The sequence below is a fragment of the Coregonus clupeaformis genome, chromosome 21, assembly GCF_020615455.1.
Source record: "Coregonus clupeaformis isolate EN_2021a chromosome 21, ASM2061545v1, whole genome shotgun sequence".
In the NCBI taxonomy this organism is placed as follows: Eukaryota; Metazoa; Chordata; class Actinopteri; order Salmoniformes; family Salmonidae; genus Coregonus; species Coregonus clupeaformis.
The window spans coordinates 32820658-32836550 of NC_059212.1; the positions used below are offsets into that span (position 1 = coordinate 32820658).

Here is a 15893-nt window from a genome sequence, read left to right on the forward strand (position 1 = left end):
AGTCTGCTCCACCATGCCTACCCACCTTCACGGCCGCAGGAGACATTAGAACCTCCTTCCTGGTCTACCTTTCACTGCCTGTTCCAGAGCTGGCCAACACCCCCGGTCTGGTGTGCCAACTGGGCCTGGGACAAGAGGAGGCCAAGAGCCTCCCTTTCCTGTGTGTCCCTATGAGCTCAGTTGACATTCCCAGTGCCCCAAGTCTTGTGGCTGCCAGCCCGGCACCAGCTCAGACTGTGGCTTCGGCTCCTGACCATGATGCACTGCAACGCCCTGGAGCACAACATCCCCATGTACCAGGACTGTGGCCAGTACTCTAGCAGCTGCCACCCCACTCCCAGTCATCCCACAGCGGCCTGCAAACCCACCACATGGCTGAGCCCCATTGCCCCGCTCACAACCTGGGCACCTCCTTCCCTCAGCCCCAGTCCTGCTACTCTGACCCCGTCTTCCACTTTCCCCAGCAGTACCGCCTGAGGGGAAACCCCCTCCCAGGTGAGGCAGCAGACCCAGGGCCTGTGCCCTCTCCAGTGCCCACTGCTGCAGCAGCGCCACAGCTCCCTGCTCTCGTGTGGGCACCAGGAGGAGCTGAGCTGAGCAGGGTGGGCTCCTCACGCTGGGTCCCTGTCACCAACGAGGGACAGAACCAGGGAGGGGTAGAGCAGAAGGACAGCATCCGCAGATGCGCATCGCTTCACAGCAAAGGATCAGACACACACGCAAACACCAATCAAAGTAGCTAAACGTGTTGCCGCTATGAAATATATGGTTATGTTATTTTTTATTGTTTATATATTGATGAATTTCATCCATGACTACCTTGTATGTACAAACATATACTTATGGTATTAGTGGTTGAAGAAGCTGTGTTATGATGCTGTTATATATGAACTATTCTCTTTTTTTCTTGCCACAGACTGTCATGAACTACAATCCACAGGGCAACTAATCCTGTCTTCACACGAGAAGGACCTTCTTTTTGTAGTTGCCATTGTCTCCTTTGCATTCTTTTAAACTGATAATAATCAATAAAGATATTTAATTGCTGTATTGTATGAATTGTCTGGATTTTTTTTAATTTTTTTTATTTCACCTTTATTTAACCAGGTAAGCCAGTTGAGAACAGGTTCTCATTTACAACTGCGACCTGGCCAAGATAAAGCAAAGTAGTGCAATAAAAACAACACAGAGTTACATATGGGGTAAAAAAAACATAAAGTCAGAAATACAACAGAAAATATATATACAGTGTGTGCAAATGTAGCAAGTTATGGAGGTAAGGCAATAAATAGGCTATAGTGCAGAATAATTACAATAGTATTAACACTGGAATGCTAGATGTGCAAGAGATTATGTGCAAATAGAGATACTGGGGTGCAAAAGAGCAAAATAAATAACAATATAGGGATGAGGTAGTTGGGTGGGCTAATTTCAGATGGGCTGTGTACAGGTGCAGTGATCGGTAAGGTGCTCTGACAACTGATGCTTAAAGTTATTGAGGGAGATAAGAGTCTCCAGCTTCAGAGATTTTTGCAATTCGTTCCAGTCATTGGCAGCAGAGAACTGGAAGGAATGGCGGCCAAAGGAGGTGTTGGCTTTGGGAATGACCAGAGAGATATACCTGCTGGAGCGCAGACTACGGGTGGGTGCTGCTATGGTGACCAATGAGCTAAGATAAGGCGGGGATTTGCCTAGCAGTGATTTATAGATGGCCTGGAGCCAGTGGGTTTGACGACGAACATGTAGTGAGGACCAGCTAACAAGAGCGTACAGGTCACAGTGGTGGGTAGTGTATGGGGCTTTGGAGACAAAACGGATGGCACTGTGATAGACTACATCCAATTTGCTGAGTAGAGTGTTGGAGGCTATTTTGTAAATGACATCGCCGAAGTCAAGGATCGGTAGGATAGTCAGTTTTACGAGGGCATGTTTGGCAGCATGAGTGAAGGAGGCTTTGTTGCGAAATAGGAAGCCGATTCTAGATTTAACTTTGGATTGGATATCTCTCTTATCTGCCTCAATTTTGATATTGTACAATCACGCAATCAATCACTACAAAAATATAGAACAAAAAGTAATTGCCGCTATATAAATGCAGTAGATGGAGGGTAAACTTCCACATTGATACAAAAGACTGATTATGTGAAGCTTCAGTATTGGGGTTGTTGTTTAAGACCACTCTGTATCATTGATATGCACACAGTGTTATCCACTCAATCTATGATTAGAACCATTGGAACACTCGCAAAAGGAGTCATAGAATGTCACATCCACATTGCCTAGTAACAGATACCATGGGTGTCAATGTGGGTAAAATAAATAACAACCTTCAAGTCTGTCGTGCTTGAGATAAACAGAGTCTGGAGTGACTGAGCCTAAGGCAATTTGAACCTTTTAACATCTGCTCAGTTACTTGTCAGAACAATTCTGGAGTGGGAGCCAGGCCACCTACTAATGGAAACTAGATGTGAGGACGTCAGGGAGCCTTTCTCCTTCGTCCCTAGTGACCAGCCCTGCAGCAGCCGAGACATCCAGGCTACGGACAAAATGGCAGTGGAATCTACTGACGGTGAACAGAAAGAGTGTGGCCTGCAGGTCTCTGCCACCAGCATCACCCTGTCCAGAGGGCCCATCCCAGCAGACATTGCACAGGGCCTGGCAGTGTACCGCCGCAAGATTGACCCAGAGTCGTCCCCTCGGGACTCTCCTCCACTTGGGGCTTCCTCCAGCAACTCCTGTGCGCGCGTCCGTCCGGGTCTCCCTCAGCGAGATCAGCCAGGAGTTGGACGCGGTGCTAATCCGAACTGGCGTGCTCCCGACAGAGTCCCTGATCATCGTGCGGACAGAGGAAGTACCCGAGATTATTGTGTTCCAGGCTGATCCCCTATTGGCTGAGAACGCAGTCCCTGTCAGGTCTGTTAGTCTGATTTGTCCCTCTCCTTCTGCAGTGAGAGTGGAGATGTCCCCCTACTGCTGCAACCGTGGAGACACAATCCTCCAATCTGATTTGTCCTTCTGTGGTCACAGTGGAGACCGAATTGGCCAATATGTTATCACCTGCTGCAGTGACAGTGGAGGCCGACTCTTACGTTGTGACCTGTCCCCCTACTGCCCCTACTGCAGTGACCGACGAGATCATGGCCCATGTTTCTGTGTGCCTTTCTGTTGTATCACTAGAGGAGACCAGCGTCCCCAGTGTGCAGCTCCCACCTCCCGCTACTGCCTTAACAGAGGAAACTCAGTCCCAGTCTGCTCCACCATGCCTACCCACCTTCACGGCCGCAGGAGACATTAGAACCTCCTTCCTGGTCTACCTTTCACTGCCTGTTCCAGAGCTGGCCAACACCCCCGGTCTGGTGTGCCAACTGGGCCTGGGACAAGAGGAGGCCAAGAGCCTCCCTTTCCTGTGTGTCCCTATGAGCTCAGTTGACATTCCCAGTGCCCCAAGTCTTGTGGCTGCCAGCCCGGCACCAGCTCAGACTGTGGCTTCGGCTCCTGACCATGATGCACTGCAACGCCCTGGAGCACAACATCCCCATGTACCAGGACTGTGGCCAGTACTCTAGCAGCTGCCACCCCACTCCCAGTCATCCCACAGCGGCCTGCAAACCCACCAAATGGCTGAGCCCCGTTGCCCCGCTCACAACCTGGGCACCTCCTTCCCTCAGCCCCAGTCCTGCTACTCTGACCCCGTCTTCCACTTTCCCCAGCAGTACCGCCTGAGGGGAAACCCCCTCCCAGGTGAGGCAGCAGACCCAGGGCCTGTGCCCTCTCCAGTGCCCACTGCTGCAGCAGCGCCACAGCTCCCTGCTCTCGTGTGGGCACCAGGAGGAGCTGAGCTGAGCAGGGTGGGCTCCTCACGCTGGGTCCCTGTCACCAACGAGGGACAGAACCAGGGAGGGGTAGAGCAGAAGGACAGCATCCGCAGATGCGCATCGCTTCACAGCAAAGGATCAGACACACACGCAAACACCAATCAAAGTAGCTAAACGTGTTGCCGCTATGAAATATATGGTTATGTTATTTTTTATTGTTTATATATTGATGAATTTCATCCATGACTACCTTGTATGTACAAACATATACTTATGGTATTAGTGGTTGAAGAAGCTGTGTTATGATGCTGTTATATATGAACTATTCTCTTTTTTTCTTGCCACAGACTGTCATGAACTACAATCCACAGGGCAACTAATCCTGTCTTCACACGAGAAGGACCTTCTTTTTGTAGTTGCCATTGTCTCCTTTGCATTCTTTTAAACTGATAATAATCAATAAAGATATTTAATTGCTGTATTGTATGAATTGTCTGGATTTTTTAAAAAAATTTTTATTTCACCTTTATTTAACCAGGTAAGCCAGTTGAGAACAGGTTCTCATTTACAACTGCGACCTGGCCAAGATAAAGCAAAGTAGTGCAATAAAAACAACACAGAGTTACATATGGGGTAAAAAAAACATAAAGTCAGAAATACAACAGAAAATATATATACAGTGTGTGCAAATGTAGCAAGTTATGGAGGTAAGGCAATAAATAGGCTATAGTGCAGAATAATTACAATAGTATTAACACTGGAATGCTAGATGTGCAAGAGATTATGTGCAAATAGAGATACTGGGGTGCAAAAGAGCAAAATAAATAACAATATAGGGATGAGGTAGTTGGGTGGGCTAATTTCAGATGGGCTGTGTACAGGTGCAGTGATCGGTAAGGTGCTCTGACAACTGATGCTTAAAGTTATTGAGGGAGATAAGAGTCTCCAGCTTCAGAGATTTTTGCAATTCGTTCCAGTCATTGGCAGCAGAGAACTGGAAGGAATGGCGGCCAAAGGAGGTGTTGGCTTTGGGAATGACCAGAGAGATATACCTGCTGGAGCGCAGACTACGGGTGGGTGCTGCTATGGTGACCAATGAGCTAAGATAAGGCGGGGATTTGCCTAGCAGTGATTTATAGATGGCCTGGAGCCAGTGGGTTTGACGACGAACATGTAGTGAGGACCAGCCAACAAGAGCGTACAGGTCACAGTGGTGGGTAGTGTATGGGGCTTTGGAGACAAAACGGATGGCACTGTGATAGACTACATCCAATTTGCTGAGTAGAGTGTTGGAGGCTATTTTGTAAATGACATCGCCGAAGTCAAGGATCGGTAGGATAGTCAGTTTTACGAGGGCATGTTTGGCAGCATGAGTGAAGGAGGCTTTGTTGCGAAATAGGAAGCCGATTCTAGATTTAACTTTGGATTGGATATCTCTCTTATCTGCCTCAATTTTGATATTGTACAATCACGCAATCAATCACTACAAAAATATAGAACAAAAAGTAATTGCCGCTATATAAATGCAGTAGATGGAGGGTAAACTTCCACATTGATACAAAAGACTGATTATGTGAAGCTTCAGTATTGGGGTTGTTGTTTAAGACCACTCTGTATCATTGATATGCACACAGTGTTATCCACTCAATCTATGATTAGAACCATTGGAACACTCGCAAAAGGAGTCATAGAATGTCACATCCACATTGCCTAGTAACAGATACCATGGGTGTCAATGTGGGTAAAATAAATAACAACCTTCAAGTCTGTCGTGCTTGAGATAAACAGAGTCTGGAGTGACTGAGCCTAAGGCAATTTGAACCTTTTAACATCTGCTCAGTTACTTGTCAGAACTCAAAATGACCTGTTCGCCAGGCTGTTGCGACATAGATCCATATGTTGCATAGGGTAAGGAATCCATTTTAAAAAGCTAAATTAGCCTACAGGTAGCTAGCTATACATGTAGCTATTTGTTTGTTTTCCTGCTTTGAAGCTCAACACATTTTATTATCCACATCTAATGAGAATAAATTAGAGCATATGTATTTAGAGAAAAGCACAACAAAACGTTAGGCTAGAAAGTGATAGCTACACTGTAACATTTTCTTTTGGCTATGTAGTGGTGGATGAGCCAAATAATGGAATCTCCACCATATGGCCCATGCCTGTCGGTTGCCACCACCAACAACAAGCAAAACTCTCCATGCCAGTGCCCACTGCCAGTTACCACCACCAACAACAAACAACACTGTCAACATCAGTGCCCACTGCCAGTCCAATGAAGGGGGATTTAAACTCTACAGTCAGACCTGCAACCCCCACTGAGCCAACGTACAGTCCACCCAATCCAACTGGGACAACAGCTGGTTCAGAACCAAAGGTGATGGTCAAATCTCCCCCAAACATAATATCAGAGAAAATGAAGAGCATTCTGATCAGCCAAGGTTCAGAGAATCCTGAACTCACAATTCTGCCCAGCAACAGGCAGAGTGCCCTGGTTCGCCTGGCGGGTCAGTTAGAACCAGGAGATATCCCTTCTTCTGTCCCTGTCCGTTTTAATGCCATCCCTGGGTGTGGGTCACAACAAGTAGTTTCACATCCAGCTGCTGCTCCTCCTCCTCCTGCTACTCCAGGGGCCCTCATCAAGGCCTCCAGTCCTCCCCCAATGACAGAGTCCCTACCTCCAATCCCTGAGAGTTTGTCAGGGTGCACCAGCCGCTGTACCATCAAGATAAAGCTGGACAACTCCAGTGCAGGGATTGTGGTGTTGCAGAAGGTCAGCCAGCCAGCCCAATACTCCAGCCCCCCCTTTGCAGGCCACAGACTAGACGTGGTAGGGATGTTACCCTTCAGCCTTCCACCTGGGGTCAAGGTCACAGTGGTCAACCCTGTCCCTGTGGGAATGGTACAGCAAGGAGGAGGTACACCACAGATGCAGCAAGGTATTCAAAAGGGAAACAGTCAACTTGGTGAAAAACATATTGTATATTCATTCTATATTAGCAGACTGGATGTTTTACAAGTATTGCCAGCTAGGGTCCATACAGTGTTACCAGCATTGACATAATCTATTCTGTTGTCCCTTTATTAGAGACACTAACTATATAAACTGAGTATACAAAAAATTAAGAACACCTGCTCTTTCCATGACATAGTCTGACCAGGTGAATCCAGGTGAAAGCTATGATCACTTATTGATGTCACTTGTTAAATCCACTTTAATGATTGTAGATGAAGGGAGGAGAAAGGTTAAAGAAGGATTTGTAAGCCTTGAGACAATTGAGACATGGATTGTGTATGTGTACCATTCAGAGGATGAATGGGTAGGACAAACTATTTAAGTGTCTTTGAACAGGGTATGGTAGTAGGTGCCAGGCGCACCAGTTTATGTCAAGAACTGCAACGTTGCTGGGTTTTTCACGCTCAACAGTTTCCTGTGTGTATCAAGAATGGTCCACCATCCAAAGGACATCCAGCCAACTTGACACAACTGTGGGAAGCATTGGAGTCAACATGGGCCAGCATCCCTGTGAAACGTTTGACACCTTGTAGTCCATGCCCCGATGAATCAGTATTTCAGTGGAGCCCATTACAGTGTACCTGTGGTGGCCAGACCCCAGATCCATGTGCCTGCAGTTATGGGGCCACCGTGTTTGTGATGGTTTGTGATGGTGAGGGCTCCTGTGGAGTACACCCGGCCAACTGTGAACCCCAACCATCCCTACCACTGATAGGCCTATGTTGCAGAGGTACACTACCTCAACTACTTATTTTTTTTAAACGATATACCCCTCTATTGGGGCACCACTATGAATACTTCCAGAAAGCAAAGCTTTCCTGTTAGTAGCCTCCTCCTTCACTGCAGTGCTACCCTGGGGGAAATGCCCCTCCCCCTTTTGACTCTAATGAACTACCAGTATATTGTCTGTTTACTGCTTTGTAAATTAGATATCATACAGTAATTCACTCTTTTAATGAGATGGATTGATGTTTTGGATAAACGAGGCTCTGCATTCAGTAATGACTCTCGATCTTTTCACAGGCAGACAGCTCAACTTTACTTGACCCTTTGGTGGATCTTCAGTTGCAAATAAAACTACTCCTTGCAAAGATACAGCGGTTGCTTTTCTTGCTGTATATTATAACTTAGGTATCAACTAACTGACACTGTAAATCTTCAAAGAAATAACAAACTATTATATGAAGAATGTATAGGCCTATTCGATAAGGGGTCAGAGAAAGTATTTGGATGAACAAGTAAATACATCCAGAGGGTTTTATAGATATAGATAGAGGGTGAAAATCTTACCAAAACAACAGGGTGTGTTATGTGTGTTTGAATCTAATTGAATATCAATCACAATGCTGATAAAGCCAATGGAAACCTATAACCTATCACATCCATCAGATATCGATTTTTTCCTACTGTATGTAAAATGAAGCATTATTATGACGTAGCCTAAGCACTGTATGTAACCCCCCCAATTGTGACACCGACGTCAATGCCAACTTTTACGCACATGGTTTTATGCGCAAACGGAATGTATATAACCAACAACTAAATACGGCATGTCTGCCATGTTTTGAGAACCGTCCTGTAAACACAGTGATGAGGTAAGTGTAAAACGAGTAATTTATAAGCCTATATTATGACCTACGCTAGCCTAAATGCATCTAGGCTGTGTGCGTAATGGAATGGAATCAAACCTGAAATATTTTCTTCATCTCACCATAATAGAGATAAGCAATAGCAGGTGCATCACGATTGGCTTGACTTTCACACAAGTGTCTCTGGTTGCGAAAATGAACCACCCGTCGACGCTTATCCTACCTTGGGGGTTGAAGAGCTGGCTAGTTGCGGTCAGTCGCGCGGTTCTACTGGAGGAGCCGTCAAATGTCCTGGCGTTCATAGCATCTTACTGCGGCCAGCTTCTCCAATTGAAGAAAGGTGCAGTGCTCATAGGAAAATAAATTCACACTTTATTAACAAATTCCCCAAACAATGTTTAGTATATTCATATGAACTCTAAGCTACATAAACATATATCTGTGCAGTTGAATGTCATTAGTTGTGGTTTATTGTGCAGAACATCCAAATATTGATATTCAAGAGCTCTCATACATCTTCAGAGATTTAAGGGGTAAGAGTCCTTCCTTCTTCCACAAGTCCAAAATATCAAAATGTATACCCTTTCCATAATATATTTCCACTGAAAAGATGCAATAGATTGAGAATGTAATGAGATGGGTTTTCTAACTCCATCTCTCTGGTGAGTCTGGGGTTGTGTTGTGTTTGGTAGGAGGTCACTCTGATGACTACCAGGGAACCATCTCCTTCACTGGTCTGGCGGAATCTGTTTTGAGTGAATGCTCTCACAAAATATCTGAGGAACGAGACGACGCAGCACCATGTCTGTCTGCATCTGATACATCATCAATCCATGTACACTGTGAGGAGCCTGGCCACCCGGCCATGGAGGATGACACGGTCAGCAGTTCAGTGGTCCAGTCTGCAGTGTACCAGAGAGATCCGTCAGTCAGTGGCGTGGTCGACGTCGAGAACACTGTGCTCATCCACACTTCCAGGACTCCGTCCGAGCATGTGATTATTGTTCACTCCGAGTGTCTCCCTGAGACGCTCATCTTCCACAGCGAAGCCTTGCCTTCATCCAACGGATCCCCTACGACATGTGACCTGACCCCTGCTCCTAGTCCTGTCCCTAGTGATGAGGAATGGGAGGAACCAGAGGGAGTGTCTAGTGTGGTCATGTTTCATAAGGTTCCCTTGTTTGAGGACCTGCCTCACCCACCGTCCATGGGGGAACTCCCCTATGTTGCTGCTGTGGAGACTATGACTGATGAGGATATATCCTCAAGCAGTGACAAAGTTCCCTCGCAGGAGAACATGTCTGGCACTCAATCTGTTCAGGTCTTTTTCTCAGCAGCCTCAGAGGTAGAATCATCTGGTCAGATGAGAAATTCAACAAGCAGCTTTGAGGATCTGGCTGTGGACAAGATGTCTGATGTGATTATACCTCACAAGGCCCCTTCCTATAAAGAGCTGCCTCAGTCAACATCACCTATAAAGCAAACTTCAGTTGTTTCCCCTGAATACTCGGGAAGTGATATTACTGCAAAAGCTCCATCTGAAACAGAACTAGTTGATGCAGCACAGAGAGTGTCCCCAGTCAGGATACCCAGTAGAGAGGAGGGTGTGGGGAGAACAGCAGAGACACCAGAGAGACACACATCTCCCAGAGTATCCCCAAGAGCTTCTCCAGGAGTTTCTCCACAAACCTCTCTTGTATCAGGTACAACTGTTATCCATACTCTGACGAATGAGCGACTAATAAGCTACTAATAAGAAATGTTTTAGGTAAAACTTGGCAAAGCTTCTAAGGTGAAATGTATACAGTATGTGCCTAATTTTGTATCTGCATCCACAGCTCATGTTGGTGAATCTCTGTATGGTACAGACATTTCTCCACAATCCAGTCTGCCTAGGATTCCCTCTGCACCATCAATGGAGGAGCTACTGGTGTCTCCATCTGCTTCTGTTGGTAGAATTTCACCAGCAGTTTCAAGAAGATCTTCAAGAAGTAGTTTGTCAGAAAGAGCTCCTTCGGAATCAGCAGTGGGGAAAACAGCAGAGACATCAGAAAGACACACATCTCCCAGAGTATCTCCACAAGCATCTTCTGTGATGATTGATCAGGTGCCTAATCTGGAGACATCTGAAAGATCACTGACGACCTCAACTCTGCATTCAGAAGATTTCAAGTTTGGTGAGATATTGTACTTTAATCAACTCATACATTGATGGATTTGATGGGGGTGATGGGGGTCTATGTTCATATTATAGTGTGTTTATAGATATAGGAATGAACCATGGCTTAAGCCGTACAATTGATACTATTGTTATTAGCATGCATTTCCTATCACAACGTGGCCCATGGAACCACACAAACTGAGGAGAGACCAGTGTCACAGAGAACTACACAAACTGAAGTTTCAGCATTGCATAGAACTACACAAACTGAAGTTTCAGCATTGCATAGAACTACACAAACTGAGACGAGACCAGCAGCCCACAGAACTACACAAACTGAAGTTTCAGCCTCTCCTCTGCCTGGTAATTTTGGATATGGAAGAATTACTCTGCTCGTTATCTATTCTATTCTCTGTATTAGAATCTGATATTGTTGGGTACATATACATGACACTAGTTTTTCTGTGTATAATACCTAAAACATGTTATGTTTTCTCACTACAAGGAGGTGCTGCCATGGAACAACAGAATCCTAAAATGTGTTATGCTTTCTCACTACAAGGCGTTGCTGCCATGGAACATCAGAATCCAGCAGAAGAACTGGGATTGGGGCCTTCACCTGCTGAGGATGTTACTGAAGTAGCAGAATGGGTCAATCCAGACAACATAGAGACAAGCAAATTAACCGAATTGGTCAGTCCTCAACATGTAGAAAATGCACCAATAACAGAACTGGTCAGTCCTCAACATGTAGTGAATGCACCAATAACAGAATTGGTCGGTCCTCAACATGTAGAGAAAGCACCAATAACAGAATTGGTCAGTTCTCAACATGTAGAGAACGCACCAATATCAGGATTGGCTTGTCCACCCCATGAAGAGGCAGTAACATTTGAAAATCCTAAAGAGAGTGTTGAAACAGAAGAGAATGTTGAAACGTCAACTGTAGAGGTAACTTCCAAACCCCAGCCTGAAGACACTACCAATGCTCCACCCTGTCCTGGGCCAGAGACACTACAGATAGTCCAGGAAGAATCAGCCACCCAGACACCAGAGGAGGAGTCTGTCCAGGCGGAACTAACCACCAAGACACCAGAGGAGGAGTCTGTCCAGGAGGAACTAACCACCAAGACACCAGAGGAGTCTTTCCCAAGAGTCCCCACACCTCAGTTCCTCTTGCCAATTCATACTGCAGAGGGCCGTCAGCAGAACCGAACCAAACCTGCCAATCTGATCAAGATGGCTGTCGCTGAGAGGAACCACCTGATCAAGAGACTTGCCAAGTCAGACCCACTAAAGAACAGATTGGGTAAGGCCCGCAGTTCACATTGCAAGGGACAGTACTTTTTGTTTGGTGAGGGGATGGTAAACTATGTTGAGGTGATACATTAATGGCTTCTGCATGTTGTCTTTTTCAGATGGGTCTAAATCTGCTACCAGAGTGAGAGAAGTGTCCTACGCCACTAATATGATGAAGCAACGGTCCCAGACAGCCCCACAGCCCAACATCAAACGAATGTTGAACCTAACAGGTTATTATATATCTGATAAGACAACAGATTACTTGCCCTAAAAACTTACTATATGACATTTCCTGGTATCATTGCTATTTTAATATTGACACCTTTGAAACATATATTTTCTATCCACCTCATTTTCTAACGTTGCTATGGGCACAGCCAAACAACGGAAGTGATGGATTCGACTTCCGCTTTATTTCCCTACTGCAGCACGCTGGTCACAAGCTTGCGAGAGTAAATTATTTGAAGGCGTCAATTTATCGAGTATAAAAGTCAAGTAAACAAGTATAAGTGTAAGAGTATTAGTGTAATTTTATATTTATTTAATTCAAGTTCGCTAACGTTAGTTAGTTCTGTTGTGATAATAACGTTAGTTGTGTTGTGTCAGAGTTAAGACAATAAATATAACAATAACTACACTGAACAAAAATATAAACGCAACATGCAACAATTTCAAAGATTTTACTGAGTTACAGTTCATATATGGAAATCGGTCAATTGAAATACACTGAACAAAAATATAAACGCAACATGTAAAGTGTTGGTCCCATGTTTCATGAGCTGAAATAAAATATCTAAAAAAAAAATCCATTGCACAAAAAGCTTATTTATCTCCAATTTTGTGCACAAATCTGTTTACATTTGAGGGAGCGTGCAATTGGCATGCTGACTGCACGAATGGCCACCAGAGATGTTGCCAGAGAATTGAATGTTAATTTCTCTACCATAAGCTGCCTCCAACGTCGTTTTAGAGAATTTGGCAGTACGTCCAACTGGCCTCACAACCGCAGACCGTGTGTAACCACGCCAGCCCAGGACCTCCACATTCGGCTTCTTCACCTACAGCATCATCTGACACCAGCCACCCGGACAGCTGATGGAACTGTGGGTTTGTACAACCAAAGCATTTATTTCAATTGACTGATTTCCTTATATGAACTGTAACTCAGTAAAGTCTTTGAAATTGTTGCATGTTGCATTTATATTTATGTTCAGTGTAAATACTGTATTAGGGCTATAGGCTAAATATGTACCTGTCAAAGTGCAAGAAAAAAAGGTTACCACTTCTGAAATGGCAGATCCAGCCTGCGCTCTGTGGTCCCTGGGCATGCAAAGCTCCACTATTGATTATTAGGTCTACGTTAAGTGTGTCTTGAATTCTAAATAAATCACCAACAGTGTCACCAGCAAAGCACCCCCACACTATCACACCTCCTCCTCCATGCTTCACGGTGGGAACCACATATGTGGAGATCATATGTGGAGATCATCCGTTCAGAAATTCCACAAATTAACTTTTAACAAGGCACACCTGTTAATTGAAATGCATTCCAGATGACTACCTCATGAAGCTGGTTGAGAGAATGCCAAGAGTGTGCAAAGCTGTCATCAAGGCAAAGGGTGGCTACTTTGAAGAATCTCAAATATAAAATATATTTTGATTTGTTTAACACTTATTTGGTTACTACATGAATCCATATGTGTTATTTCATAGTTTTGATGTCTTCACTATTATTCTACAATGTAGAAAATAGTACAAATAAAGAAAAACCCTGGAATGAGTAAGTGTGTCCAAACTTTTGACTGGTACTCTATATTAATACTATTATTATTATTTATTTTTTTACCCCCTTTATCTCCACAATTTCGTGATATCCAATTGGTAGTTACGATCTCATCGCCGCAACTCCCCAATGGACTTGGAAGAGGCGAAGGTTGAGAGTCATGCATCCTCCGAAACATGACCTGCCAAGCCGCGCTGCATCTTAACACACTGCTCGTTTAACCCAGAAGCCAGCCGCACCAATATGTTGGAGGAAACACTTCCAACTGACAAACGAAGTCAGCTTGCAGGCACCCTGTCCGCCACAAGGAGTCACTAGAGCACGATGAGCCAAGGAAATCCCCCCGCCAAACCCTCCCCTAACCTGGAAGATGCTGGGCCAATTGTGCGCTGCACCATGGGGCTCCTGGTCATGGCCGGCTGTGACACAGCCTGGGATCGGACCGAAGGCTGTAGTGGTGCCTAAGCACCACTCTAGAGGCCCCAAAAATATATATATAAAAAAAAGTATATCTTTTTTTCCCTCACAAATAGTCCTGTATTAGCGGACCAATATAGCCATCTGCAGTCCCCCACCCGTGCGCTCTGGCACACTCAGACGAAAGTGCCCTGATATCGGAGTAGATAGCCAGAGGGAATTTACGAATGCACCTAGTATGTAAAATATGTTCTCTTGATTGTTCTATCATACACTCTTAGCATAACACAACCTTGCTGTGGTGGGGTTTGTTTTGGAAGCACCATGATTCATGTGTTGTATACCGTCTTCCTATTTCAGCAATGGAGGAGCAGCAGAACTTCCAGGGTGTCCCCGTTGGAGAAGGACGCATAACTCCAGATATGGACCCTGCTCGGGAAAGCTCTATCAACAAAGTCTGGACCCTTTATCATCTCGCTCAGGAGACAGGCAACTTGTCTTTGAGTGTGTTGTCCCAACCATCATTCAATGGCCGTGCATACATTGAAAGTGTTGATCCAGAGCATGTCTTGTTGTCAAAGAGGACCTCCCACAATTCAGGTCTAGACTCAGGTCAACTCACGAGTGGACCGACACAGGGACATTCAGGCCAGACTGTGCAGACTGTCCATAAGTTAGACACTCCCGACACTCAGCAAATCAAAATCCCCAACTATCTCCTTGTGGAACGTTCATCCGCAACCTCGGACATAGCCTCTTCCCAAGAGAGAAAGCCAGCAGATCAAGAGAGTTGTGTGGTCAACAGGGGACGCTGTACTGGCTTCCTGTCCTTCTCTGTGCCAATTGACAGTTTCTGCGGAGCAGAGTGGGGCTGTCGACCGCAGTTCCTGCAGGTCACAAGCGACGATGGAGACGTGGTCTATTCCCCTGCGTTCATACAGTCTATCAACCCATGTAGACCTGGTGCAGATGAGGTCGCGGAGAGGACAGACACACGCCCGACAACTTCACCTGCCCACATGGAATGGTCTTTCAAAATCAGCATAAAAGGTAGCAAAATGTAATGCTATGCTGTCCTCGTGCAAAAGAAGATCTACGTGAATACTATTTTGTTGAGTGCATTGATTACAGTATTGTAGTATGTTATTTTGTCATTATGTTAACTTTATGTATACATTTTCCTCCAAAACAGGACAGACTGTGGGGGATGATGAAGTTGAGCAAGAGAAGTGATGGATCAAATTTAAGTTTTTCCGTCTGCATTGAACTCTTGTAATAAATGCAATTCATCTGAAGTCTGAACTTTTTTGTTTGTTTTTCAATGAATTGGGTGTATTTATTTGTAAACAGTAACATGGCAACTTAAATTTGCATAAATTAAACATTTCCAGATTTGTTTTCCCCTCTATTCAGTTGTGAAAGTAACACTTTTCCCAAGAAGGCTTTTTTCTGCTACACATTTGCAAGTTTGACTGTAAAATACAAAATAATTTTGTTATAAACCTAAATTACCAATCTAGGTTTAGATCATTTGTCAAAAATCTAAGTATTAATCATTGACAACCTTGGGAAAAAGCGGTGGTGTAATATTACTTGAGGCAAAATCAGCACCAGGGACAGCGCCTATTTAGCTAGTAGTGTGAAGTCTTGGAATAATTTTTGGGGGGGCTGTCTGGTGCTAATTTCTGCCAGTGCTTTTTGTTTGGCTTCACCCGCGACTGAAACAAAATGGCTCAACGGTTCATAACTGATTTTATAAGGGTAATTGATTACCTGGTTATTTGATTAATGATTTAATGGATTTATG

The 15893-nt window shown here is 44.8% G+C and overlaps 2 protein-coding genes across 2 annotated transcripts; both read left to right on the top strand.

Moving 5' to 3' along the window:
• The first annotated feature begins 5565 nt into the window (after nt 1-5565).
• Nucleotides 5566-7927, top strand: LOC121534641 (mucin-7-like). The gene is made up of 3 exons (XM_045206088.1): nt 5566-5723; nt 5936-6757; nt 7858-7927. The coding sequence occupies exons 2-3, from the start codon at nt 5977-5979 to the stop codon at nt 7878-7880; spliced, it is 804 nt and encodes a 267-aa protein (XP_045062023.1). The 5' UTR covers nt 5566-5723; nt 5936-5976; the 3' UTR covers nt 7881-7927.
• Nucleotides 7928-8346: 419 nt separating this feature from the next.
• Nucleotides 8347-15381, top strand: LOC121534642. The gene is made up of 10 exons (XM_041841221.2): nt 8347-8429; nt 8554-8763; nt 8903-8956; nt 9116-10126; nt 10262-10600; nt 10741-10947; nt 11147-11893; nt 12003-12116; nt 14447-15136; nt 15279-15381. The coding sequence occupies exons 2-10, from the start codon at nt 8619-8621 to the stop codon at nt 15317-15319; spliced, it is 3348 nt and encodes a 1115-aa protein (XP_041697155.1). The 5' UTR covers nt 8347-8429; nt 8554-8618; the 3' UTR covers nt 15320-15381.
• The last annotated feature ends 512 nt before the right edge of the window (nt 15382-15893 follow it).

Bases quoted from the DNA above. Each gene is read 5' to 3' on its own strand.
- LOC121534641 (XM_045206088.1), top strand. From the start codon at position 5,977: ATGCCTGTCGGTTGCCACCACCAACAACAAGCAAAACTCTCCATGCCA. The intron at 6,758-7,857 runs GTATTCAAAAGG...ATCTTTTCACAG, and splicing joins TACACCACAGATGCAGCAAG to GCAGACAGCTCAACTTTACT.
- LOC121534642 (XM_041841221.2), top strand. From the start codon at position 8,619: ATGAACCACCCGTCGACGCTTATCCTACCTTGGGGGTTGAAGAGCTGG. The intron at 10,948-11,146 runs GTAATTTTGGAT...TCTCACTACAAG, and splicing joins TTCAGCCTCTCCTCTGCCTG to GCGTTGCTGCCATGGAACAT. The intron at 11,894-12,002 runs GTAAGGCCCGCA...TGTCTTTTTCAG, and splicing joins CCCACTAAAGAACAGATTGG to ATGGGTCTAAATCTGCTACC.